This window comes from Meriones unguiculatus, chromosome 17 (genome assembly GCF_030254825.1).
Source record: "Meriones unguiculatus strain TT.TT164.6M chromosome 17, Bangor_MerUng_6.1, whole genome shotgun sequence".
Lineage (NCBI taxonomy): Eukaryota > Metazoa > Chordata > Mammalia > Rodentia > Muridae > Meriones > Meriones unguiculatus.
This window is the reverse complement of record NC_083364.1, coordinates 39,427,746-39,453,778: the sequence shown is the minus strand read 5'-3', so window position 1 is coordinate 39,453,778 and position 26,033 is coordinate 39,427,746. Positions and strand designations below refer to the sequence as shown.

The window sequence follows — 26,033 nt, the reverse complement described above, 5'->3', positions numbered from 1 at the left end:
CAGGACTTCATGGGCACAGAAATGTTGCATGACCATGAAGAACATGTAAAGCTCTTCTCTTTTGGACAGCCACCCTTTTAGAATTATGACACTGGAGTGAAGTAACCTAGTAAGTCTTGACCTTGCCATCTATCACGCAGTGCTAAATACCCATCCTAAAAAGCAACTAGAGGACTGATTAAGGGAAAGCCCTTAGCCAATTACCTGGAACAAAATAGACACTAAATGAACATGATTTGCTTTTATTTGAACTAAAGGAAAACAGAAATTTCATTATCTACTCTTAGCTGAAAACAGAACTTCAACTCCACTAATATTCCTTAATTCTCTCTTACTACAAGCCTCCAGGTGATCTTATGAACAGTAGTAATTTGATACCTTGAATAAACCTTGCTAAGATTTTTTTATCTGTGTTACATATGTGCATGGACACCAGGTGTACACCTGGTCCCTGAGGAGGCCAGAAGACAACTCTGAATCCCCTGGAGCTGGAGCTACAAGCAATACGGGCCACCTGATATGGGTGCTGGGATCCAAACTCCTATCCTCTTCAAGAGCAGTACCTTTCACAACTGATGGTCCAACAGAAGAGCCATCTTTCTAGCTCTAGCAATGTGAAACTTTAAAAATGTTAAACATGTACTTTACTAAACATTAGCATATCTTAGTACTCATTCTTACAAGCTGTTCTTTCCTAACAATAAAGATTATAGAATATCATTTATATTATAATCAATATATTATACTTAATCACATCTGGTCTCCAGTTACTTTTAACTAATTTTGGATGATAGGAGACGGTAATCCGAAATACTTTCCCTATATGCAAACTGATACTCTGTTTACCTCAAACAGAAAGAAATGGCCATTTTTATTTCAGAATGTCAAAATGAAACTGCAAATGAGCAGATTTTGGAATGTAGGAGGTAGCACACAGTATGTGTGTATACTGAAAGGAAACAAAGCCCCTGTCCAAAAGCAACTTCTTTTTCTTACTGTAAATTACTGAACACAATTTCCAACGTAAGAAAAAAGCTTACAGCTAAAATGGCTTGCTTATTGATGTGACAATTTTCCCAAAATTTATCAGAAATAAAATAAATCCCATGACCCAAGGAAAACCTGTTTTACAATGCAGCCCCACATTTGGGGGTCAGACAGCTGAAATGTTTATTTAGCACTACAGAAATCAATCAAAGTTGCCGGTAGGTAGTCATGTACAACAGGGATTTTGGTTGACAAATTATACTTACATATGTTTTTCTTAAGCATAATCAGCAGCAACTGGAATAATTCAGATTTATTATGGGACAGTAAGGCCGAAAAACACCCAGAGTTCAATAACTTTGTCTGGTCTATGGGAGAAACAACCCTAGCAACAGTTTCCAGCAGGGGGACTACTGAAGAGAGCAATATAAAAATGGCTTTGACTGGTGACAAGAACAACTGTTCCACGGAGAACTCTGTCTCCTATATTTTTTTTTCTATCTGGCATATGTTCTTTCTCGGTTATTTCTCACTCAATCATATTTACCCTCTGCTCCTTCAGGTACCACATCGCTTCACATCTCAAAAATCTCTGAATGCTTTTTTTTGTTTGTTTAAACCAAAGTTCTCAGTATAAAATACATACTTGGAAAGTCTGAAGGAAGACAGGGAAAGAAAAACAAAGCCACTTTGCCCTGATCACTATCTAAAAACTGAAAGTCTTCTTGTGTTATAAATACTAACATGCTTTTTATAATAAGTAACACCTTTGTGATAAAAATATTCAAAAGATTCAAACTAAATTAATAGATTTTACCAGGTGAAAGACTAAAAATAGGATTTACAAGTACCCCTTAAAATTCTACTCACATTTAAAATAAAGAAAAAAGAAAAGGAAAAAAAAGTCCGCTTTGTAAGTACTCAGTTCCCAAACATCTGAATTTGCTAGGGTTAAACTTTAGCCAACTCCAATCTTTACACATAAACAATCATTTTCTATAAAAACAAAGTTCAGAGTATTTAAGGTCCATGAGCTTCTTCTGCTCAGACTAAGATAAGTTCTTCTGTTTTAGATAAAAGCGATCACACTGGTTAATGGACCTAACTCACTAGCTAGCTCACCCTGAAATTGCTACAAAAGTTCCATGTGTATGCTTTTGGTAAGATGGGTTACAACTGTGTGCTTTGTATTTCTTTTCATTCACACTCATTTATAAGATGCAAAGATTTTAACTATCCATTAGAAGGTACATAATTTAAAACATTCTATAGAAATAACATGTTACCAGCAATTTACAATTAAAAAAAAAATCAGCCACAAGAAAAGTCAAAGCTAAAAACAAGATTTTTACTATGAATCAGTGCTTCTATTACCCTTCTCTCAAAGAAGTGATATTTTAATGTGATGTAAAGGCAACATTGAAAGTTCATCTTTAAATTAAACACCTAATTTTATCCCTAAAATTACAAAGAATCAGTCTTGTACAGGTCAAGTTCAGTAAACTAACATGTTCTCTCAGCACAAAGCAGCACTAGAAAACAACAGGACAGATGGGAACTGACTAGTTCTGCAGTGCCTGCTCCATCAATAACAGACATCAGACGGTCCATCCCAGAGCACAGACACAAGTAAAGACTAGGGCAAGAATGCATCACACTCTTGGCTGATAAATGTCCTTTGTCTCTGGAACTTTCTAGTTTAAATGAAATGAATTTTTCAAAGTAAATCAGGTCATATAAGTTGGCTGCTTAAATAACATCATGATGAGGTATGAAAGCTCTGAATATCCCTTACATTCAGCAGGATTTACCAGAGATGTGCAATAGCTTGTCAGGGCAACTTCCAGATAGTTTCTGATACTTTGGGGTTACAATGAATTCTAGAAGAGTAGTCTAAAGAGATTTAAAAGATTATGCTCTGAAACAGACCTTTCTGAGCAATTTTTCCTTCAGAATTCATTTTGAATAGAGTATCTTAAAAAAAAAAAAAAAACCTCCTCTCTGATAGTGTGTCCCAACATTGAGCCAAGATGGCCAACTAGCACCGAGAAGTCACATTGAACTCATTTGCAGTTCTCTTGGCAATTATGCTTTTTTGTTTGTTTGTTTGTTTCCCCTTCTAGTCCAAGCACAAATGTGGATCAGTGAACACAGTACTGGAAGCGCCACTTGCAGGGATAGTACAGTCTTCATTAAATAAGCAGGAGGTGGGCACTGTTCTTTCTAGGGGAGGTAGGGTGCTAGTAGGAGATGAAATAAAATCAGGGAACACTGAGGTTATTAGATCACTGCCCTTTTAGTCTAGAGGTCACACTGAAGAGACTGCTCTGCTTTAAAAGATAAGGATGCTGCACTGCAGGATCATGTGTGCAGCACGAGAACATCAGAACAGAGCTGCACTTGACCAAAACAACCTAAGTAACATTTAAATATGTGTTATCTGCCAGTCACAGAGAGGAAAAGCACCTAGGGTGAACTCCAATTTACCAGGACCGGGCTCAGGACCACAAAGCCTGAGTATCTTTTGTAATGCAGAAACACAGCCTCTAGTCACAATGGTTTAAAGAAAGTGATGGGTTCCTGTTCTTCTTACAATTGAATTTTAGAACATGGTTTTACTTAAGGACTTTTAAACTTCATACCAGCATTAAAACTGAGCCACTTCCAAATCCTAAGAAACATAAAACCAAAGAGAAGCAAAAGCCATACAAATTAATAGGTGCTCCTCTCCTTTCTGCTTTAAGGAAATCTGTCAAGCCAGTATCACATTTAAGTCAAATGTTAGTTCTTCAGCATTCCTGACAACTAGAAGCACATTCACTGAAGGCTGAAGGTGAGGGAGTGGATGGTTTAACTTTAATATCTGAAGAATGACTCCATTAGAGGAAAGAAAACCATCCCATCTCAATAAGGATTAATGCAAATTTGGCTAGAACAAGCCACCGGGTACTCCAAGGGTTGGTTCACTGTGGAAGAACTCGAGAAGAGTACTGACGTATACACAAGTCTAAATATCTCCCTTGTCCAAGTAGTTGTGTAAAATTCAAGATAAAGATTTTAGTTTTATCTTTTAATGTCATTTTCCCCACTATACGGAATGAGGAAGAGTCCTCTTTGTTTTTCCCCCACAAAAAAGGGAGCCACATTAATATGTGTATAGATTCCCATGACTCTAATGTAAGTGCGGATCTCCAAAGCTTAAGGGCTTTTCCAAAAGAGAGTGGGCCGTTCTGGTTACCCTTGTAATAAAAGGGTATTCCACCACAGAGAGCCAGAGGTTTTCCAAATGTGTGTAAGAGAGCAAGTGCGCAAGGCAAGCAAATGAGCGCAAATAGTATTATGGAAAACATTTGAGAAATTAGCTCCATGAGGACTGTGGGCTCCACAAGAGGACTTGACTGGGTAGCCTGGTGTGACACAGGAACAAGAAAGCAGAGGATTGCTTCAAAGCTGGAAACCTTCCATAGGAGCCTCACACTGCTGGAAGATGTACTGCTGCTGGCTAAGGTCAACCTGGGGTGCGATGCTGCTGTCCTCATCTTCTGTCCCAAAGTAATGCTCAATAAGATCAAAAGCCTTTTGATAGATCTCCTGGTTTTCATGACTCTGTAAGAACTCAATTTTATCCAGACCTAAAATGAAGAATAAAAAAGAGTATTTTTGGAAAACCTCAGTAATTACATTTTTAAGTCTACTTGTATGATGTAAAGAGTCTCTACTTAAATTATTTTATATTGCATAATCATACAGAAATGATTATTACATCTTAAAGCTAATTTATAAATTAACATCTTAAATGCATGAGACAAACAGTTTCTGGCTGAAGGAAGCAAAATTTCTCTAATTTTGTCATTAGCTGTGTCATCCAGTGCCCATCATATTTGCGTTTTTATACTATTACTGTCCTACTTCCTAATTCTTAGCCAAAAGCTGCTTCAGTAAAAGTCTTACCATATGCTTCTTCAATCAAAGCACAGTAAGGGTTAATGCCTGAGCCATTCCTTTTGGCTTCTTGTTCTCCAAGCCTTAGGATGTTTTCCAAGCCATTTAGGGCAACCTGTACAATCTTTGCGTCCATGACAGTGAGGAGATCACAGAGTGGCTTGATACAACCCAGTTCTACTAGGTACCTGAACCAACAAAAAGAACAATTAAGTCATAAAAATATTTAATTCCAGATTTTTATTCAACTGTAGAAATAAAAATAACAAACTGTCAACTATGGAACTTTGGGGAGGAAAGAGTTTATCTGGCTCACACATCCTGATTATAGTCCACTATTGAGGGAAAGTGAGACAGAGACTAAAGCAGAGTAAGCCACACTTGCCGGCTAGCCCTTATTAAGCTACCTTTCTTATACTATCTCCCAGGACCATCTGCCAAGGGTGACACTACCCACAGTAAGCTGGGCTTTCCCATATCAATCAAGAAAATGTCTTGCAAGTTTGACTACAAACCAATGTAATGGAGGCATTTTCTCACCTGAAGCTCCCTCTTCCCAGGTGACCAAGCCTCGCTTATATCAAGCTGACACAGAAACTAACTAGCACAACAGGCGTGGTGGCATTTCTTTAATCTCAGTATAAAGGAGGCTGACGCAGCTGAATCTCTGCCAGTTGGAGGCCAGTCTGGTCTACATATGAAGTTCCAGGCCAGCCAAGACTATATAGTGAGATACTGTCCCAAAATAATAACAATTTTATTACCCTGACTGATTGATTGGGGGTATGTGTGGCACAGCATGTATGTGGAAATCAGACAAAGTCTACAAGGGTTCATTTTCTGCTTCCACAAAGTGGGTGCCCAGGAGTTGAACTCCAGTCATCAGTCTTGGCAGCAAATGCTTTTCTTGTTAAGCCAGCCAGCTCCAACTGTAGAGCTTTATCTCCAAGTAAAGTACAAAAAGAATAGAAGAAAAACAAAATAAAACAAAACAAATTGGCTCATCTAATAACATCTTATTTTTTCCTCTTCATAATTTTTGTAGTGGAATTCTTCCCACTTGTATGAGCGACTCATCAAAATAGCATTTTTTTCCCTTCCTTTCTCCTTCCTCCCTCCATTCCTTCCTTCCCTTCAGAGACAGGGCTTCTCTGTGCAGTACACCAACTGGCCTCAAACTCAAGATATCCACCTACTTCTGCCTTCCCAGCATTGGGATTAAAGGTATGTGCCACTACCACCTAGCTCTTCCTTTTTTCCCTTGGGAGGTATTCCAAGGTTCATGTTTTACATGTATATGTCCAAGTACATGTAGAAGCACAAGGTTGATGTTAGGAACCACCTTGACGATTCTAACCACATTATTCATCGAAGTCAGGTACCTCCACCCAACAAACAGGGCCTAACTCATGTGGGAGTCTGGCCAGGTAGCATGCCCAGGGGGTAAAATCTGCCTGCTGACGCTGGAATTACAGGTGCCTAGCCAGACTCATCCAGCATTTACTTGGGTTCTGGAAATCCCAATTCATCCTCCCATTGTGCAGAATAACTAAGCCCCCAGCCCAAACTAGCACACATAGTTCTGATGAGTTAATGTTATCACTATTTCTATATGTAGTCACACTTCTCAAACACAAGTCGTATGAACTAAAAGAAGAATGAAACTCATGGAAGGATCTACAGCTGTATTTCTTTTAACTCCAGCAGAATTTAATACATCCTCCAGATTATATAATGAATGAGACAGATTACTGTATGATATTCATAGCAGATATTCATGTAATCCCCTATAATTCTATTCTCTCAAGTTGTGTACAGAGAAGAGATAACTGATGTAGCAGACCCATACACGTGAATGAATAATATCATTGTGAAACTTGGCACTCTAGTCTTTCTACACTACTTAAACTCAAAATACAGATAAATCTCTAGAAGAGAGAACACATAAAATTACTAGCATTGTAGCATTTTATAATAAAAAGAGAAATCACTGCTGATGGCATGGAGATTAAGAATCAAAATTCATTCTTAATTATAAATTAAAAAAAAATACCTCACAGCAAGCTAAGAATAGAGGGAATATGATAAAGAGCCTTCACAAGACATGTTCAGCTAACATATTTGAAAACAAGGATAGGGAATAAGAAAGGGATACTTTCTAACTATTCCTATTGCACACTATAAGAAATGTAAGCAGTATTTTTTTAAAAGAAAAGAAAAAAACAATGTATAAACAGGACTGGAAGAAAACAGTTTCATTACTGTCTATGCAGGGGAGAAAAAACACATGCATACACACTGACCAAAACAAGCCTGGATAACAGGTACAGCAAAAGTCTATGATATAAGGCATCATAGACAAAGCTAATACACAAATTCAACTGTTCATACTCCAGTAATGAACACTTAGATTCTGAAATTAAAAACATTAACCACCATGGTAGCATTAGAAAACAGCGTAAGTCTGGTGGGGCAGGGTGATGTACACCTTGAACAACAGAGGCAACAGATCCTTGCGTTCCAAGCCAGCCTGGTCTACAAAGCAAGTTCCAGGACAGCCAGGATACACACAAAAACTGTATCTTGAAAAACAAAAACTGAAAATGACAGGGGCTGCATAGATAGCTCAGCAGTTAAGAATGCTTGTTATTCTTCCAAAGGGCCCAAGTTTAGTTCCCAACACCCACACAGGGCAGCTCACAACTGTAACTCTAGCACTAGAGAGTATGAAGGCCTCTTCTGGACTCCATGAAAACTACACACACGAGGTAGACACACAGAGACAAAGATAGAGACAGACAGACACACACACATAAATCTTTTTTAAAAACTGAAGAGAAAGAATACAAGTGTTAAAAACTAAATGTAGGGGCTGCAGAGATGGCTCAGAAACGCATGTGCTATTCTTAATGAGTTCAGTCCCCATTACCCATCCAGGTGGCTCACAACCACCTATAACTCCAGTTCTCAGGAGATCTTAACAGAAGTTGGTCTGGTGCTCTGCGTATTCAGATGCTAAATTCTGGGCCCCATGATCTGGTTGAAGTCCAGAGAAGTGCATCCTTACATACACCAAGCAATGTTGTTTAAACTTTGCTCCCCAATTATCTCTGACTGGTTAATAAAAAAGGCTGGACAGCCTGTAATTGGGCAGAAGAGAGGTAGATAGGGCTTCATTCAGTTCCTGGGCTTGGGGTCTTAGGTAGGGACCACGAGGATAGAGAAGGGACAGAAAAAGAAAGTTGCCATGGGGCAGTTTGGACCATGAGCACATGGTCATGACGGCTGGCCTGATGAAGCAAAAGGAGTCCAGAGACCAACAATGTGACAAGTAATATTGGGAAACATGGCTGGGAAATAGCAAAGTAGCTTAGAGAGTTGATATTTGCCCAGTTTTCGTGCTTTAAAGCTTATTATAAATGTAGTAAGTCTGTGTCTTTTATTCGGAAACTAAAAGATCTGAAGTGGGGAAGAAACCCCTCATAGATAATTAGAAGTGAAAGAGGGCATAGCAACCCCCCCACCAAATAATTGCAATTCAGGATCTGACTTGTCTAGCCTTCCAGACATTTGCATTTACGTGCACCAAACATCATACTTATATGAACACTTAGAATATTTTTTAAATAAATCATAAAGACTAAATGTACTTCTGAGTCTAATTAGAACACTGATATCAATTTCCCAAAGGACCACACTTAAACGTTCATACTCAAGAAGTTCATTTCTTAGTGATCAAGAGTATCTTTTGTTTTAGGTTACATATGGGGGGGGGGGGGTTAAACTTGTTTTCCTCTAATTTGCAAGATGTTACTTATTTGTATCTTACCAAGTAGTACTTACTTGATCTGCTCAGCTGACCCTCCAGAAGTTGCATTTGTGATGGCCCAAGCAGCTTCTTTCCTTGTCCGGAACTCTGCTGTTTGCAATATACTAATAAGAGCTGGGAACATGTTAGCATCTATCACAGTCTGAAATTGAAGAAAAAGTTAAAAGGACAAGGAAATTATATCATTTGTAAAAATATTACTGTCATTATAACTTGTTTTGTTTTATGAGACCAAATACAGCTCTGACTGACCTGGAACTTGCTGGCCCTTAACTCAGAGTTCTAACTGCCTCTGCCTCCTGTGTGCTGGGATTAAAAGCATAACTTTTGAACTAACTTGACAAATAATGTTTGTTTTCCTGTTACCTTTTTGTTGTCTTCAGACAGGGTTTCTTTGAGTAGCCTTGGCTGTCCTTTATTATTTGTGAATATTTATTTACTTATATGTGTGAATGTACAGACACAGCACTGGTTTCTTCCTTCCACTACAGGTTCTGGGATGAAAACAGCAAATGCTCTTATCTGGTGAGTCATCCACAGCCCTGTTATCTTTGTGAGGTTTATACTTAGTACTACAGACAATACTCTTATGGGGTTTGTGGTCTTAAGAGTCTCATCAGGGCAGAAGAGATGGTTCAGTGGATAAAAGCTCTTGCCCAAGACTGGCAAAGAGTTATAATTCCTGGAAGCCATTAGAAATGTCACATGTGGTGGCAAGCTCAAAGGGAAGATCACAGTATGTACCTACCTGTGTGTGTGACACAAACACACATACAATAAACAAATAAAGGTGAAATACATTTAATGACATGGGACAGGAAATTTTGATGCACACTTTTAACTGCAATACTAGAGAGGGAGAGACAGACAAATCTCAGAATTTGATGCTAACTTGGTTTATACAGTCAATTTCAGGCCAGCCAGGGCTACACAATGAGACCCTGTCTCAAAATAATAATAATATTTCTTATTAACTGAATGGCATGGTTTTACTCACTTCCAGTTACACATTATCAATAGTCTTCCTAACGTACTTTCTCCATGGAGAAATCTAATATAGACTAACATAATTTCCTACATCAAAAAAATGAGAGCCTCTGCAAAAGGGCATATTTAAAGAAAACAGGCCCTCCTGAGCCTGGTGGTATACATCTTTAAACACAGTACTCAAGAGGTAAAGGCAGATAGATCTCTGTGAGTTCTGAGGATAGCCTAGAGTGAGATCCAGCCACTAACAAAATGTCTCAAACGACAACAGAAGGCTTTTAACAGCCCATGAAAAATTTAAACAATCTAACACATGGGCTCACTTGAAAGTAATGCTTAGTAAGTTGAAAAAAAACACAAAGACTTTTTTTTTTAATATTTGGTAAACCAATATTTAAAGATAAAAAGAAAACACATGGCCTAAGTATCCAAAGACTAACATCAGAAGAAAGAAAAGTTAGACTGAAATAGTGTTGATGAAAGTTGATAGTTTTAAAAGATATAATGAAGGCTGTGTGTTAAAGGCTGACCAAAAGAAGTTTACTTATAATTAATAAGATAAAAAGGAGGCCGAAGAGATTACTCAGCTGTTTACTGCTCTTTCAGAGGAGCTAGGTTCAGTTTCCAGCACCCACAGATGGCTCACAACTGCCTGTAACTCTAGTTCCAGGAGATTCAATATGCTCTTCTGGTCTTCAAAGGCACCACATGCATGAGACAAGTACAGTTAGGCAGGCAACACACAAATAAACGAATGAATGGAGTAAATAAGAAAATAAATCAAATGTCTTGAAAATGCATCTCTCGTACAGAGAGAAAGGTCCTGTGGCATTACCTGGATCTGTGCCCTATTTCCAGCTGTAATATTAGATATTGTCCAACACGCTTCCTTTTTGATAGATTCCTTTGGGCTACTCAGCAAATGTAATAAACTCTGAAGAGCTGAGCAATTCAAGATGACCTAAAAAAAACAAAAAACAAAAACACAAACAAGAACAACAACAAAAACAGGTTTTTAAGTTTTATTTATGGTATTGTTCCAGTATGTCATTTGATTTTTGGGTATTTGTTGGGTTTTTGTCTCTTGAGGCAGGGTCATATGTAACACAGGCTGGCCTCAACCGCAATGCATAATGCAAGATGAATTCTGGATCTTTCTGTATCTAACTCCCCAGGGGTAATAAGTACACCTTTAACTCAACAAATTCATTTTAAGACAAATATAAAAGGAAAAAAACAAACAAACAAAAAGCCTCCATAGGAATTTTAAAAAATAACTTTCTATACATAAAGTATTTTTAAGTTGCATTTATTCATGGAGAGTATATACATGTATGGGCTTGAATGTACCACAGTACACACGGAAATCAGAGGAAAATTTTGCAGAAGTTGGTTCTCTCCTTCCATAATGTGCCCTAGGAATAGAAGTTAGGCCAGACTTGGTAACAAGTACCTTTACCATTTCAGTCATATTACCAGTCTGAAATACATTCTAAGATTATTAAACTGGTTCACAAACACTGTGACATATGTGATGGTACACACATGTAATCAAGCACTTGGAAGGCAAACATGAGAAGATCTTGAATTTGAGGACAGCTTGATTATTATAGCCATACTCTCAAAAACAAAAACAAAACAAACAAAAAACTAAACACAAAAAAAAACATAATATAACATCTAATATAACATGTTAAGATTTAAAAACTATAATGTGTGCTGGAGACATGGCTCAGTAGTTAAGAACACTTGTTGCTCGTGCAGACAGGATCCAGGTTCAATTCCCTGCACCTGCATGGTGGTTCATTATCATCCATAACACCAGTTCCAGGGTATCTGATTCCTTCTGATCCTCACAGGCACCAAGCTTACATATGGTACACATACATACACACATGCACGCAGAGTACTCACACATAAAATAAAATGAATAAATCTTTTAAAACAACTAGAAATAAGGGCCAGGGGCGGTGGCACATCCCTTTAATCCCAGCACTTGGGAAGCAGTGGATCTTTCCTGAGTTAAAAGCCAGGTTAGTTATTCAGAGAATCACAGGCCAACCAGGGCAACACTGTGAAACACTGCCACCACCATCCCAAAAAGAGAAGGGAGGGAAAGTCTGCTGTAGGCCTCTGGTGCTGACTAATGACATTCTAAGCCTTCAGGGCTGGTTTCCTAGAGGTCAAAGAGGGTTTGACCTCTAAAGCTCTCTACCTTGTACTCAACAAATCAATGATTCTGAAGTACCCCACAGGATACAAAGAGTTAAAAACCAAAACAAAATTAAACAAAAAGCCAACTATCAAACAGCTTTCAAAAGCAAAGGAATTTGATTATATCAGAAACTAAAATTATAAAATTAAAATCATTAAAATGTGTGAAAAGTTCAAGAATCCGTTACTGCATAGCTGAATAGATTCTATTCCAGAAACAGAGGTAAGTACTTATTAAATAAATAAATAAATAAATACACAAATAAGCAGAAAATGAAAGATAATCCTTTTTTCCTCCAATTGCTACTAGTTTTACTTAATACACAAGCTTTTTAAATGACCCAGATGGGTGAAATTCATTCATTAGAAAAAAAATTCAATCCTGGCTTAGCCCTTGTGACCAACTGACATTAACTATAAAAACAACAAACAAACCCACTCACAAAATAGCCAGGAAAAACAAATACAGCAACACATTTCAGGCTGATCTGAAGATTTGAAAGCCTTTTCAGACATACAAACAGGCAAAGAATTAACACTTCATCTAATAAAAAATCACTAAATGTCAAAAATCCTAAAATTCAAATGTACACCATATGATGTGAGAAAATATTTGCAACACTGACTGGTGTTAGGTGAGGGTGTGTGCTGGCAATGGACCTGATGATCAGTTCTCCAGGACCCATATAGTAGAACAGAGATTCCCATTAAGTTATCCTCAGACTACCACGTGCACTCATACACATTCACAGAAACCACACCAACACATGCACAGAAAGACACACAAAGTAGATGTAAAAGATACAACAAACTAAACTAGAAATTTTCTTCACAATCCCAGCAGAGGCAGGTGGATCTCTGAGTACGCAGAGCGCGTTCTAGGACAGCCAGGGCTACATAGGGAAAACCCTGTGTTTGGGGGGCAGGGAGCAAGAGAAAAAGGAAAGAGAGAGGAAGGGAAAGTAAAGAAAAGAGAAAAAAATGAAAGGAAAAGAGAAGATAAGAGAGAGATTTACTTCCCACAGTTCCCTGGTATAAAGGACCTTCTTACGACTTCCTCACGTGGGAGAAAGCTGAAGAGCCAATGGGCACAAACATTCTATCCTTACATGACAGAAAAGCAAAGCGTAAATGAACTTTTCTAAAAACTATTTTGTCACAAATATTAAGTTTTTATTTTATAAGATTTATTATTGAAAAGCCTTGCAAATAAAGTAACACCACACTCCAAAATTTAGGAGACCTGAAGTCTATAAATCTCAGTAAACCTAGTCAGAGCAGCAATTCTGAAGCTATGGAGGTCAACAGTGGATTTTATATTTTCAATACTCAACATATTCTACATTTATTCACCACTGAAGATCCATGACAAAATTAGAATTAGAAAAACTGGCTTTATATCTTTCATAACCTGTGCCTGAAAACTGCACAACCCAGAAAAAGAAGAATTTCTAACTGTACACTATCTACCAAAATTAACCCTTTATAAGCAATCAGACTGAAATTGTTATTAAAGCCCAGGACCAGATGAATTCACTGCTGAGTCCTATCAAACCATCACTGAAGACCTCATACCACTTCTTCTTCATTTGTTCCATAAAACAAAAGGGAATACTATCCAAATTCATTCTATGAAGCCAGTATTATCTTGACACTAAAAACCAGGAAAGGACACTAACAACAAATGTCGGGAGCCGCTCCCGCCATTACAAGATGGCGCCGGTTTCCTGCTTCCTGGTTCTTCTTGCCAAACGTTGTCTTGCGATGTACGCATGCGCCACTTTATGCTAATGTAGGTTTGGTTGTTCTCCCTATTGGAGAACACATGCTAATTGGGTTTTGTGTAAAGCACCAATCACAGACGAGCAAGTCACCCTGCTGGCTATTTAAGCAGAGCACGCACAGGGTTTGGGGTCCTTCTCCATCTGCTTTCAAGAGCTTCACAATAAAACTGCTGCTGGACAAATCCTCTGTTGCCGCGTCATCCTTATCGGCAAAGGCTGCGCGCGACAAGTGGTGCCGAAACCCGGGAATTGCCGAACCCAGGGCGGAGGGACGACTCGAAGGACCCCCGACTGCTCGGAGGAGGAGGATTCAAGCCAGCAGTGTGAGGAGCCGCGGTACTTTTCTGCAAGGTATGATTTCTGTGGTCTGGGGTATTCCGTTTCTCGTGGTTAGTTTCGTTTTTGTTTTGTTGTGTTGTTTCTGTCTCAATTGTGGGAAACGGGAAAAGGTAACGTTAAGACCAGGAGTATGGCCAATCTATAAGAAAAGGTCAAGGAGGGTCAGAGAGTTTTGTCAGACCATCAAGATAGTCTGTCCGAAGCAGAAAAGGGGAAGATGTCAAAAGGAGAGAAAAAAACTTAAAAGTGCAGGAAAAACAACTAAACTCGAGTTAAAAGCTAAAAGGCCAAAATTAATAGCAAATACTAAGAGGGATCCCATTAAAAGAGAGGACGGTCGTAAACTGTACCCCCTCTTAGATGAATTTAAAAATCTTAGGGTGGAGTCCTCTTCCGGGGAGGAGACGTCCTCAGAGGAAGAGGAACCACGACAGTCTGATGACTCTAGCGAGGAGGAAGAGACAGGGCTTGATCCTGATGAACAAGCAGAATTAGATGAGGAAGCGGCCAAATATGAATCAGAAAGATATGGCCCAGACCCTCCTCCGCCTTATGCTCCAGGGTATGGTGCGACAGCGCCTCTGCTTGAGGAGAAGAGCCAGAGTAAAGATAAAAGAAAGGTTAAGACTTCTAACTCGCTAATATATCAAGAATTATGTATGACACAGGCAAAACAAAATATAGCCAATCAACGTCCTCAATGGAGCTTTGACATGCTCACCGGTCAAGGACAGTGGGTAGTTAATCAGACCCTCTACCCTGTGGAAGTATATGAACAGATAAACAAGGCAGCTGTTAGAGCTTGGAAAAGTCTTCCTAATAAAGGGCAGGTTACTGGAAACTTAACAAAGATCATTCAAGGAGCTTCAGAGCCTTTCTCTGATTTTGTAGCCAGAATGATGGAGGCTGCAGGGAGGATATTTGAGGACCCTGAAGGTGCAATGCCGTTTGTAGAACAACTGATTTATGAGCAATGTACAAAAGAATGTAGAAATGCCATTACTCCATGGAAAGGAAAAGGAATAAATGCCTGGATGAGAGCTTGTAGAGAAATAGGAGGGCCGTTAACAAATCAAGGCCTAGCAGCCGCTGTACTCTCCGCTCAGAAGGCTGCAAATACCAAGTGCTTTAATTGCGGCAAGATGGGTCACATGAAGAGGCAGTGTCGCTCTCAAGCGCCAGCTTCTGGTGGACCATCTAATAAACAACCGGGGTTAAAGATACTGTAGGGTTGATAATCGGTCGCTCCTCTACGACCTTGAAAGGCCTTGTTATTCACCCAGGTGTCATTGACCAAAGTCATTATCCAACCCAGGTGGGAGAAATTGCTCTAAAGGGAATTCACATGGCTTTAACTCATTTTGGAATGGAGCCATGTTCTATTATCACCCCTTATACTAGTTATCAGGTACAAGTGTTGTGCTCCACTTTGGATAATTGGGCTATCTTGCGCTGTATTTATTCTGGCAATATTGATAATCATTATCCTAAACATCCCTTATTACAATTTACATTAACCAATGCATTTATTTTCCCAAAAATTACAAAAAATCAGCCTATTGTGGGGGCTATTGATGTTTTTATGGATGGATCAAAAACTGGTGTAGGAAGTTATGTTGTTAATAATGAAGTGTTTCAAAAGCATTTTAGTGTTTCATCCCCACAATTGGTTGAATGTGCAATTGTAGCTGAGGTGTTACGAGCCTTTCCTCAGCCCGTGAATATTATTTCAGATTCACACTATGTGGTAGGAGCAGTACAAATTTTAGAAACCATGGGACTCATTTCTTCCAAAAGTAATGTAGCGCAAGTTTTTGCTGATATTCAACAATCTATTAGAACAAGAGTAAATCCATTTTTTATTCAACATATGAGAGCACATACGTTATTACCTGGACCAATGTCAAAAGCTAATGACTTGGCTGATAAAGCCACTAGAGCAGTATTCCTTTCGCTTAATTCTGTGCAACATGCCGCAACCTTCCATGAGTTATATCATGTGCCGGCTGAAACACTTAGGTTGAAATTTGGCATCTCACGAGCAGACGCTCGTGATATTGTGCTGAAATGCGCCAATTGCGCAGAGTTTAGACCTACACCTGCCATTGGCGTTAATCCCAGAGGATTGAGACCTTTACATATTTGGCAAATGGATGTTACTCACGTTCCTACCTTTGGTAAGTTGAAATATGTTCATGTATCCGTGGATACTTGTTCTGGTGTTATCCATGCCTCACCTCTTTCAGGAGAGAAGGTGGCTCATGTTATTACCCATTGCCTGGAGGCTTGGGCAGCATGGGGAAAGCCACAACAATTAAAAACTGATAATGGACCTGCTTATACTTCTAAGGCATTTCAACAATTTTGCTCAAAAATGGAAGTCCATCTTGTCACGGGGATGCCTTATAATCCACAAGGACAAGGTGTGGTGGAACGTGCGCATGGCACACTCAAAACGTATTTGCAAAAACAAAAAGGGGGACTCTGGCCCATAAATATGGGTCAGAAAGCAACTATCTCCCTTACTTTATTTACCCTAAATTTTTTAAAAATTGGACTCTAATGGACAGTCTGCGGCAGACAGACATGTCAGCCATGCATACCCGAAAGAATTGGTAAAATGGAAGGATGTGCTTGATAATCAGTGGAAAGGACCGGATCCTATTTTAATAAGATCCAGGGGAGCTGTTTGTGTTTTCCCACAGGATCGGGAAGATCCAATCTGGGTTCCAGCGCGGCTGACTCGGGTGGTGAAGCACGATGACCCTGCTCCTGATCCTGCTGCTGAACGGGATGCTGAGGAGCCAAGAGATTCGATGGGGAATCCTGTCAGCCTTCCCTCGGCCCATGCCGGTGATGGGTTGGTGTGGGAATGTTTGGAGTAACCTTGGTTGCAGGACTGCTCCTCTGTTTTTGGTTGCTCTGCAATTTAAAAAAACAGCAGCAAGCAAAAAATGTGGCTATAGTCCAAGCCATGTTGGCTGTAGAGCAGGGAGCCTCTCCTCAAGTATGGCTAAATATGCTCAGCCGTTGAGACACTGTCAGAACTAAAAGCAATCCTTACGGGCACAGGTTCCCATTGCACTAGGAAGCTGTTCTTGGCAGACCTTTGCGCCCTCCAGGGCTCGGGTTCCCATTGCACGGGGCTAAGGGCGTAAAGGGTCTCATACACTGTGTAACCTCCTTGATCGCTGATGCTGTTGAGTCAGCAGGCTGATCGGAAAACTCATGGTGTAGTCACGGATCATTTTTGGCTGATTTTAATATAATTTTTAAGGGGGAGATGTCGGGAGCCGTTCCCGCCATTACAAGATGGCGCTGGTTTCCTGCTTCCTGGTTCTTCTTGCCAAATGTTGTCTTGCGATGTACGCATGCGCCACTTTATGCTAATGTAGGTTTGGTTGTTCTCCCTATTGGAGAACACATGCTAATTGGGTTTTGTGTAAAGCACCAATCACAGACGAGCAAGTCACCCTGCTGGCTATTTAAGCAGAGCACGCACAGGGTTTGGGGTCCTTCTCCATCTGCTTTCAAGAGCTTCACAATAAAACTGCTGCTGGACAAATCCTCTGTTGCCGCGTCATCCTTATCGGCAAAGGCTGCGCGCGACAAACAAAACAAATAAAAACAAAACCCTACAGACCAACTTCCAACTTCACAGATGAAAAAAAAAATCCTTTGTTTTGTTTTTGAGACAGGGTTTCTCTGTGTAGCCTTGGCTGTCCTGGAACTTGCTCCATCATGTCCAACCACATAATTCTTTACTTCAAAAACCCTACTGAATCTACTAGAACACTCTCGGATCTAAAAAAATACAAGTTACAAATTCAATATACTTAAACAAAGACACTTCATTTATTCCAACAAGCTATTCTCAGAGAAATTATGAACAATATTCCATCTAAAATAACTCCCCTATAATCTATCTTGGAATGTAATTAGACAAAGACGTAAAAGACCTCTACAAGAAAAACTTCAGACAGAGGTAGACAGCAGTGGTGCATGCTTTTAATCCCAGAAACTTGGAAGGCAGAGAGAGGTGGATCTCTGTGAGTTCACGCGGTCTCCAGCTGGCAGCACTCTCAGAAGGCTGTAGAAACTTTGAAAAGTGGGACTAGCTGGAGGAACAGTTCACGAAGTTGTGTCTTTAAGCAAGTGCCAAGTTCCCTCTGCTCTTCCCTCTACTTCTCAGCAGACATGACATGGAAAAGGTCCTCTGCCACACACACATTCTGCTTTGTTACAGACCCCTTGATTTTGCCTCTCTACAAACTGAACTTAGGGCTCCTCTCCCAGAGAAGGAAACATCAAGTCTTATTATCTTCATAAATGGAGACAGCCATCTAAGACATCCCAGTGGACCTCCTGCTAAACTCAGGAGTAATGAACTGAGGCTCAATCTCATCTCCCTGGAGGTCTTCTAGGTTAAGCCTGAGTACGGCCTCTGCTCGAGTCTTTCTCACTCTTAATTCTGGGTGTGAACTAGCAGGAAGAGCCTGGGTTTAGGCACTGGACAGACCTGAAATTCAAGGTCAACCTCATGATCCTTCTTCAGTCTCAGCTCCCTGTTTGTGAATTGAAGGCAGAATGGGCTAACACAGGAGGAAGGAAGGCTTAGAATGTCATGTTTTGAATACAGAGTGGAATGACTATAGGTTAAACTATCTGAAACTTTAAGCCCAAATAGACTGTCTGGCTGGCTGTCTCTCTAACACCACCCCCCCCAGACAGGGTTTTCCTATGTAGCCCTTGCTGCCCTCAAACTCACAGACATCCACCTGTCTCTGCCTCCCAATTGGTGGGATTAAAGTTGTGTGTCACCACTTCCAGACCAAATAACTGTTTAAGTTGTTTAGGAAAAGCATTCTTCAGTGATGGGAAATATAGCTTTAAATTATAGAGTAACAATAAAGTATGATTAGTGCTCTTCTAAAAGATTATCATCTAACTTAAAGAGTTTGAGGTTCAATGAAGCTTTTCAAAGAAAACGATGCTAATATAAACAGCACAAAAAATAAATCATTACCAAAAAGAGTATAGATATGGGAGAAGTGATGGCTAGGACAAGGCTATGGGATGAAGAAAAAACAAAAAACAAACAAACAAAAACCTATGTTAAAGCTCAGAGCTAAGAGTAGTCAGTTAAAATTCAATGACCAAACAGGACAAGAACAAAGAGCATGGGTGGAACAGGGAAGAGAGCAAAACTTTTGGTTATGTGGGTCCAGAAACTGAACTCAGGACTTCATATAGACTAGGCAAGCAATTTATCACTGAGATGTATCTACGCCCTACAAAGCTGTGCAGCAACACCCCCGCCCCCGATGCCACCACCAAGTAAATAAATTAACATGGTTCAAAAGTCCAAGGAATGGTCCAGCAAGTGTCACTGCAGCTGAAGGAATTTGCCACATAAGCCTGGAAACCTGATTTTGATCCCTAGAACTCATTTTAAAGAAAGGATAAAATCAAGTCCACAAAGATGTTGTCTGACCTCCACACAGGAGCTGTGGCACATGTATGCACTTGTACATACATACACAGACATATAGCATTTTAAGAACTCAAAATGAACAAAGACAGCATAGGTTAAAAAAAAACTCCTTTTCCTTTCTCTCCTTTCCTATACTCACTCCAATAACCAAGTTCTCCTCGGAGATAGTCAATGATATTAATTTCCTATTATGTTGTCCCAAAGAAATTTTATATAAATACAATCAAATATATATTCTCTTTTTCTCTTGTCTAAGACATCTATACTATACAATGCAAGGGGTGAGCAGAAACAGAGTAACAAAACAGAATGAATGATGAGAGCAGAATCCAGCTGGTACCTGCATTACTGGCATGGGCAACTGTTAAAGCCAAACACTGAGACAAAACTAAATCAGGAGCAGATAAAAAGGCAGAAATAAAAAGGGAAAAATGAGTTTCCTCATATAAAGAACAAACTGGAAGTTAAAACATTATAATTATAAGACATGTAAGAAAACAAATCTAATTTCTTTCATTTTAGAGATTAGAAAATTGTTGTAGAGGCTGATTGACAGAGTAAAAGCCCAACTCTCAGTTCTTATGTCCATGCACATAAGGGTGATGGCTGAAGTTATAGAATCAAGACTGAGGTTGAAGAACTGTTCCCTAGAGCATGCCCACAAACAAATGAGAACAAGAAAAGGAGCTTACTAAAAAGAAAATAAAGAACCAAAGTATTCATTACCATGGAAGCCAAGAAAGATAATTTTAAGACATCACTGATATATCAGATACATCTGGAAGAAAAATAAATAGCTAAAACAATTCACTGTGGATGACGTGCCTTGTTATTAAAGTAGAATGGACATTTGGAACTATGAGAGAAGAGTCTTCTTTACAACAGACTTAGCATATACAAAAGGAGAAAGCTACCGGAAAGTATACTACTAGAAAGACCATTTTGCTCCTAAGACCCACTAAAATACAAGCAGAGAGAAAACTGACTTAGGAAAAAGTTATTTCATAAGGGAACCTGTAATTGCTACAAGTCATAGGACAACAAAGAGATACTGACAATAGCAAATATGAGCAAAACAGTGTCCGTTAAGATGCTTAACAATATAGAATTTGATATAACAGAACTGTGCTTATGGAGTTAATGGACTGCTTTTAAAGAAACTTTAGCAATTGTTCATACCTGTGTCTGAATATCATCTCCTGTGACAATGTTTCCCACAGCCCGCAAAGCAGGAGAAACTACTTTATAATCATTATGCCTGCAACCATTAAAAAAAAAGAAAAAAGAAATGTTAGAGACACAACAATTCTACCCAAAATCTTAGGGGATAAAATCCAAAATAAGAAAGATGTGATTCAATTTTAAAGCAGAAAAGTACTTTATGATTGTGGCTATTTAGGTGGCAGAATTGACCATTACCTAGAATGAAAGTAAATTCTTTCCTAGTATCTGCCCCAGGTACGTCAGCACTGAATTCCACACTTGTCTCTTATTCTTTGCTACAGTGACCCTCACCTCCTGACTGGTCTCCTGGAGCTGCTGAGATGCCTGGGAGGCATCATATTCTGAAACTGATAGAGCAACAGTTCAGCTAACTTCAATACCAAAATGAGATTCACATCTCAAATACTTTTCTGTTTCCTACAAGGCTGCCTTAATGGTCAAAAAGCTTTCCACAAAGCCTGCTGTATGTATATGAAGACAGACATTACGTACAGATTTCAAGGTCAATAAAGCAAAACCATGGTAACTTTCCTCTAAGACTCTATTTCTCTTGCTTCACATTTAAAATCTAATGACTAAAATGAAGCATGTAGAAAACACAGTAACTAAAAGACATAAATGTTTACTTCCCAGATTTTTAATTCTTGGGATCCTAGTAGCACCATGCTCCTTTAACTTGTAACTATACTACATTTCTGGTCTGTAACCAGTCTGTGATCAGCTATAATCCCAGTAACGTTATTTACCAATTTCACATCATGTTTGACACACTATCTGTACAATTGTTTTGTACATCAATTACTTTCATGTTGCTTATAACTGTACCATTTCACCATCATATTGTTGATTCATTAGCTAAAGACTTGATTAATATACTCAAATATTATTTATGCCATAAGTAAATCTCTCAGGCTATCACCAATAGCACTACAAAAATACGATTAAAGGTCTGATTCAAGTTTTGGTTTTTGTTTGAGAAAGTAAGAAATGGCCATTTGTCATAGCAATATCCCTTTGATTTCTAGTACCTGACCTTAGGCCTTCCAGTGGCGGAAGGAGCGAGGGGAGGGGGAATAACAGAGATAGAATTATACAGCAAAAGATTTCCAAATAATTCTGCTAAAGGACTCATAAAGGCAGAGGAATAATACATTCTTCATCAAGTCTCAAAAAGCAAACCAAAAATAACATCAATATAAACATGAGATATTTGGCCAATGTATAATTATCAGGAAAATATATTATCAACTAGTACCAAAGTACTAGAAATATGGAAAATATAGTAGAGTGTACTAGTCAGTAACAGCTGTTAAACTGACCAGCCTATAGTCACCTGAGGAAGGACTGCCCATTTCATATTGCACTGTGGTCCTGTCTGTGAGAGGCTGTCTTGGCTGATGACTGACATGAGAAGGCAAGGGCCCAGTCTACTGTGAGCAACAGCAATCCTAGTGATAAGCTGGCCGAGCAGAAGCTGGGCAGCAAGATAGAGAGAGAGCAAGCCAGTAAGCAGCACTCATCCAGTTCCAGTTCCTGCCCTGGATTCCCTCAGTGACAGACTGTGACCTGGAAGTGAAAGTCAAATAAACCTTTCCTCTTCTAAGTCATTTTGGTGCGATCCATCGTAGCAGCATTAAGAAAAACAACATGAAGGACATCAGACAAACTTTCTTAAAACTCCTCTTACATTAGAAGCTCCACAAGTCTCCTACATACTCCTGCATCGATGACTGCTTGGATTTTATCATTGGGTCCATCTGACAGGTATGACAGGGCCCAGCAAGCATCAGCCAGCACATCCGTGTCACTGACAAACAGCAACCAAGAAAGGACATTCAGACAGGGAGAAACCTAGAAAAGAAAGGACGGTTACAACTTCAACAGAAACAAATGCAAAGTGAGACTAAGATTCTCAAGAAGCCTATCAGTCAGACATTTGGTGCACTGTGGGGTGGTTTACACTTTTGGTTATGGACTATCTCTGGCAATGTGATCAGTGATTATTAAGTTTACTGAGCTGAGGTAGTTAGAACACAAGGAAAATGATTTCAGGAAGAAAAATTTTATGTTTTTTATCCTTAAATTAGAATCCTTTGTTACAGTACACTTACAGAAAAGAAGGTAAAAGAACTTTCACAAATACTATAGCCGGAAAATTCTGTTGCAGAACTTTGTTATCAATAAAAATTGTTACAGCTCTAAAAGTAATAGAGAGCTTCATACTGGTATTGAGAAATTACTTTAAAACAAAAACAAACTACCAAAAGTAGTTTCTATACAAACATTTTCTTTTTTTATTTTTCTTTTTGGTGTTTGTTTTGTTTTTTGTTTTTTTGTTTTTGTTTTGAGACAGGGTTCCTGGGTAACAGCCCTGGTTGTCCTGGACTCAGCTTTGCAGACAAGGCCGGCCTCAAGCTCACAGAGATCCACCTGCCTCTGGCTCCAAGTGCTGGGATTACAGGCTTGCATCACCACACCTGGCAAATCAATACATTTTCTAACACTCTAATTTTATCAGAAATTATCTTAGCCATGTGCTGGTGATTCACTTTTAATCCCAGCACTTGGAAAGTAGAGGCAAGCACACCTCTATGAGTTCAAGGCCAGCCTGGCCTATAGACTGAGTTCCAAGACAGCCAAAGCTATACAGAGAAACCCTGTCTTGAAAAAACAAACAAAAAATTTAAAATAAAACTTTCTGTAAACATTAATATTTAAGAGCATTTTTTTCTAATAGTTTCCCCAAAGCACAGTGTTTACCTTAGCAAATTCTGGAGGTGGACTCTTCCCTCTACAGAGATTAGACAGAGCCCATACTGCATTCCGGGTCATAGTCAAGCGGTTTTGCTTTGAAAATAGCCTACAAGTAAAATGGTTCCCAGGTAAATTATAAAAGATACTAATTCTCTAAATACTACTGATAAATGATGTCTTTAACTTTTCTCCAGAACTATAAACAATAAAGATTCATTAATTCTTTTCGTACATTATTCTCTTTAAGGTTGAACTTCATGAATTCTATTGTGCTATTACAGAATTTCAGTAAGGGGTATCACCATAACAATTTAATAAGAAGATACCTGAAGTCAAAATTAACACTAGAAAATCCATAATGACTTCCCAAAATATAACACTTCTCATATAACATTATTCAAAAAAAAGAAACTTACTGCAGAAGAGGGGGAAGGATATTGCAGTCTAAGACATAGTCCCTGCACATGGTACTATCTCCTGCAATGTTGCCAAGAGCCCAGACTGCCTGTAAAAGAATTACTCATTAATAAAGTTGAATACTTTTATTCCCTTATAATTCTTTCAAAGAAATGCCAGCATACTGCAGTAACACTTTATAAAATCATATAATAATTCATCAATATTTTTATATAAAGACTACTATTAACTTTCTTAAAATCACTCATCAGAGAGTCAAACCAGCTACAGGATCAGAGTTACAAAATATGTAACTATGTAGAATAAGCAAAAGAAAATGTTAAGTTATTCAAATAAAGTAAATAAACACTTTACTAGTAACAGAGAACTGTTTTTCCAATGCTGGAAATCGAACTTGGAACCTCTCACACAGGCTGGCTAAATAGCTCCCTTATGGAGCTTATACCCCCAGTCTGGAGCCAATTATTTTTAAAGAATACTGTCCTCATTTGTAAGTAATATTGGTCCTTTGTACAGAACAGGAATTTAAATGGCTTGGTGGATTAAAAAGATACTTAGGATTACTTATAACAGAAAACTGTAAGCAGATAACTGAAAAAAAAACAACATAGACATGTTTATTCAACTTGTGAAGATGGTGAACGAAATTTCATGACAGTGGCTTCATACATGTACATGGCATATTATTTATTTTTATAATTATTATGTCCATGACTTTAATGAAAAAAGATAGCTAAAAGCTGCAAGAATTCTATGGTTTGAAGGAAAATACTCAGAAGACGATTTTTCCTATTTTAACAAGCTATGAGTCACTGTGAACAAGTAATCAAAGCCAAGCTGGGTATGACAGTGAGAATCTATGCTCTCTATGTGACTGCTCAAATCTTACCTGCTCCTGGACATCTTCAAACTCTGAGCTAAGCAACTCGATGAAAATAGGCACTGCTCCTGCCTGAATTACAATGCGGGTCTGAAGAGAATTTCCTGAAGCAATATTTGTAAGGACCCAAGCTGATTCAAACTACAAAGACAAAAGTAAGTTTCATTATCTTATTAAAATTTAGAAGGTTGTTTACTTAGAGCAACACAATGTTTTGTACATTAAAAAAAAAAAAAAGATTTTGGGATCAGTCAGGGTTCGTTATTAGCATATAAATTTTAAAATCATTTCCAGAATCCCTCAGTCTACAAAGGAACATTCAAGGTATCTACAATTTCAGACCAAAGTAGAGTTACCATGAAACTATAGGAGAAAAAAAAATGTATTTCATTAAGTTGATATGGAATGATTTCTAAAAATTGTAATGAAAGGAACAACATGACAAAGAATGTATTTCAATATAGTTAACATACATTTCATTAATTAAAGGTTTAAAAAGGAATAAATACATCAATACAGATATTGTATTGTACAGATAATTTCTAGACAGAGTCACAAGAAATCTTCAATACTTATTGCTTACATGGATAGGCCTAGATGACTGAGAAATGGTTAAAAAAAAAAAAAAACAACTCTAGTAAACAGCCTATGTTCCTTTGGGCCTTGCACTGTGGTACCGTTCCTACAATCTAGTGAACAAATATATTTCTAGGGGATGGAGACAGTAAAATGAAAAGAGAACATTAGTATAAAATGTACTTTATGTAATTACAATTGAAAGGGGCAAGACATCTTCTAAGTAATCATTACAGAAGGAAAACAAACTTAGTGGGCATGTAATCAATAGCAATGTCTGCTTCAGAGCATATTTAGTAGATGAGAGGGCTTCAACCCAAGTACAAAGATTATTTTCTTTTTCCTTTAAAATAAACTGGCCCCTTGGAGGTAAGAGTCTCACTATGTTGCCCTTACTGGCCTGGAGCTCTGTGTAGACTACACTGGCCTTGAAATCATAGAGATCTGCTTGCCTCTGCCTCCTGAGTGCTGGGATTAAAGACAACTGCCACCATGTCCAGGCAAAGATAAGTGTCTTTCTTTTTAAAATATTTATCTATTTTTATGTCCACTGATGTTTTGCCTGCACGTATGTCTGTATGAGGGTGCCAGGTTCTCTGGCACTAG

At 38.7% G+C, this 26,033-nt stretch overlaps 1 protein-coding gene across 3 annotated transcripts in view; it reads right to left on the bottom strand.

Moving 5' to 3' along the window:
* Positions 1-1,125: 1,125 nt before the first annotated feature.
* Positions 1,126-26,033, bottom strand: part of Kpna1 (karyopherin subunit alpha 1) — a 63,820-nt gene continuing 38,912 nt past the window's right edge. For all 3 annotated transcript variants that reach the window (XM_021634623.2, XM_021634625.2, XM_060370330.1), the window contains 9 exons: positions 24,861-24,992; positions 23,971-24,059; positions 23,561-23,660; positions 22,488-22,651; positions 20,756-20,834; positions 10,581-10,706; positions 8,773-8,900; positions 4,939-5,117; positions 1,126-4,619 (listed from right to left, as the gene is read on the bottom strand). In XM_021634623.2, the coding sequence (XP_021490298.1) occupies positions 4,432-4,619; positions 4,939-5,117; positions 8,773-8,900; positions 10,581-10,706; positions 20,756-20,834; positions 22,488-22,651; positions 23,561-23,660; positions 23,971-24,059; positions 24,861-24,992 (1,185 nt within the window). In that variant the 3' untranslated portion in view covers positions 1,126-4,431. The remainder of the gene's footprint in view (positions 4,620-4,938; positions 5,118-8,772; positions 8,901-10,580; positions 10,707-20,755; positions 20,835-22,487; positions 22,652-23,560; positions 23,661-23,970; positions 24,060-24,860; positions 24,993-26,033) is intronic.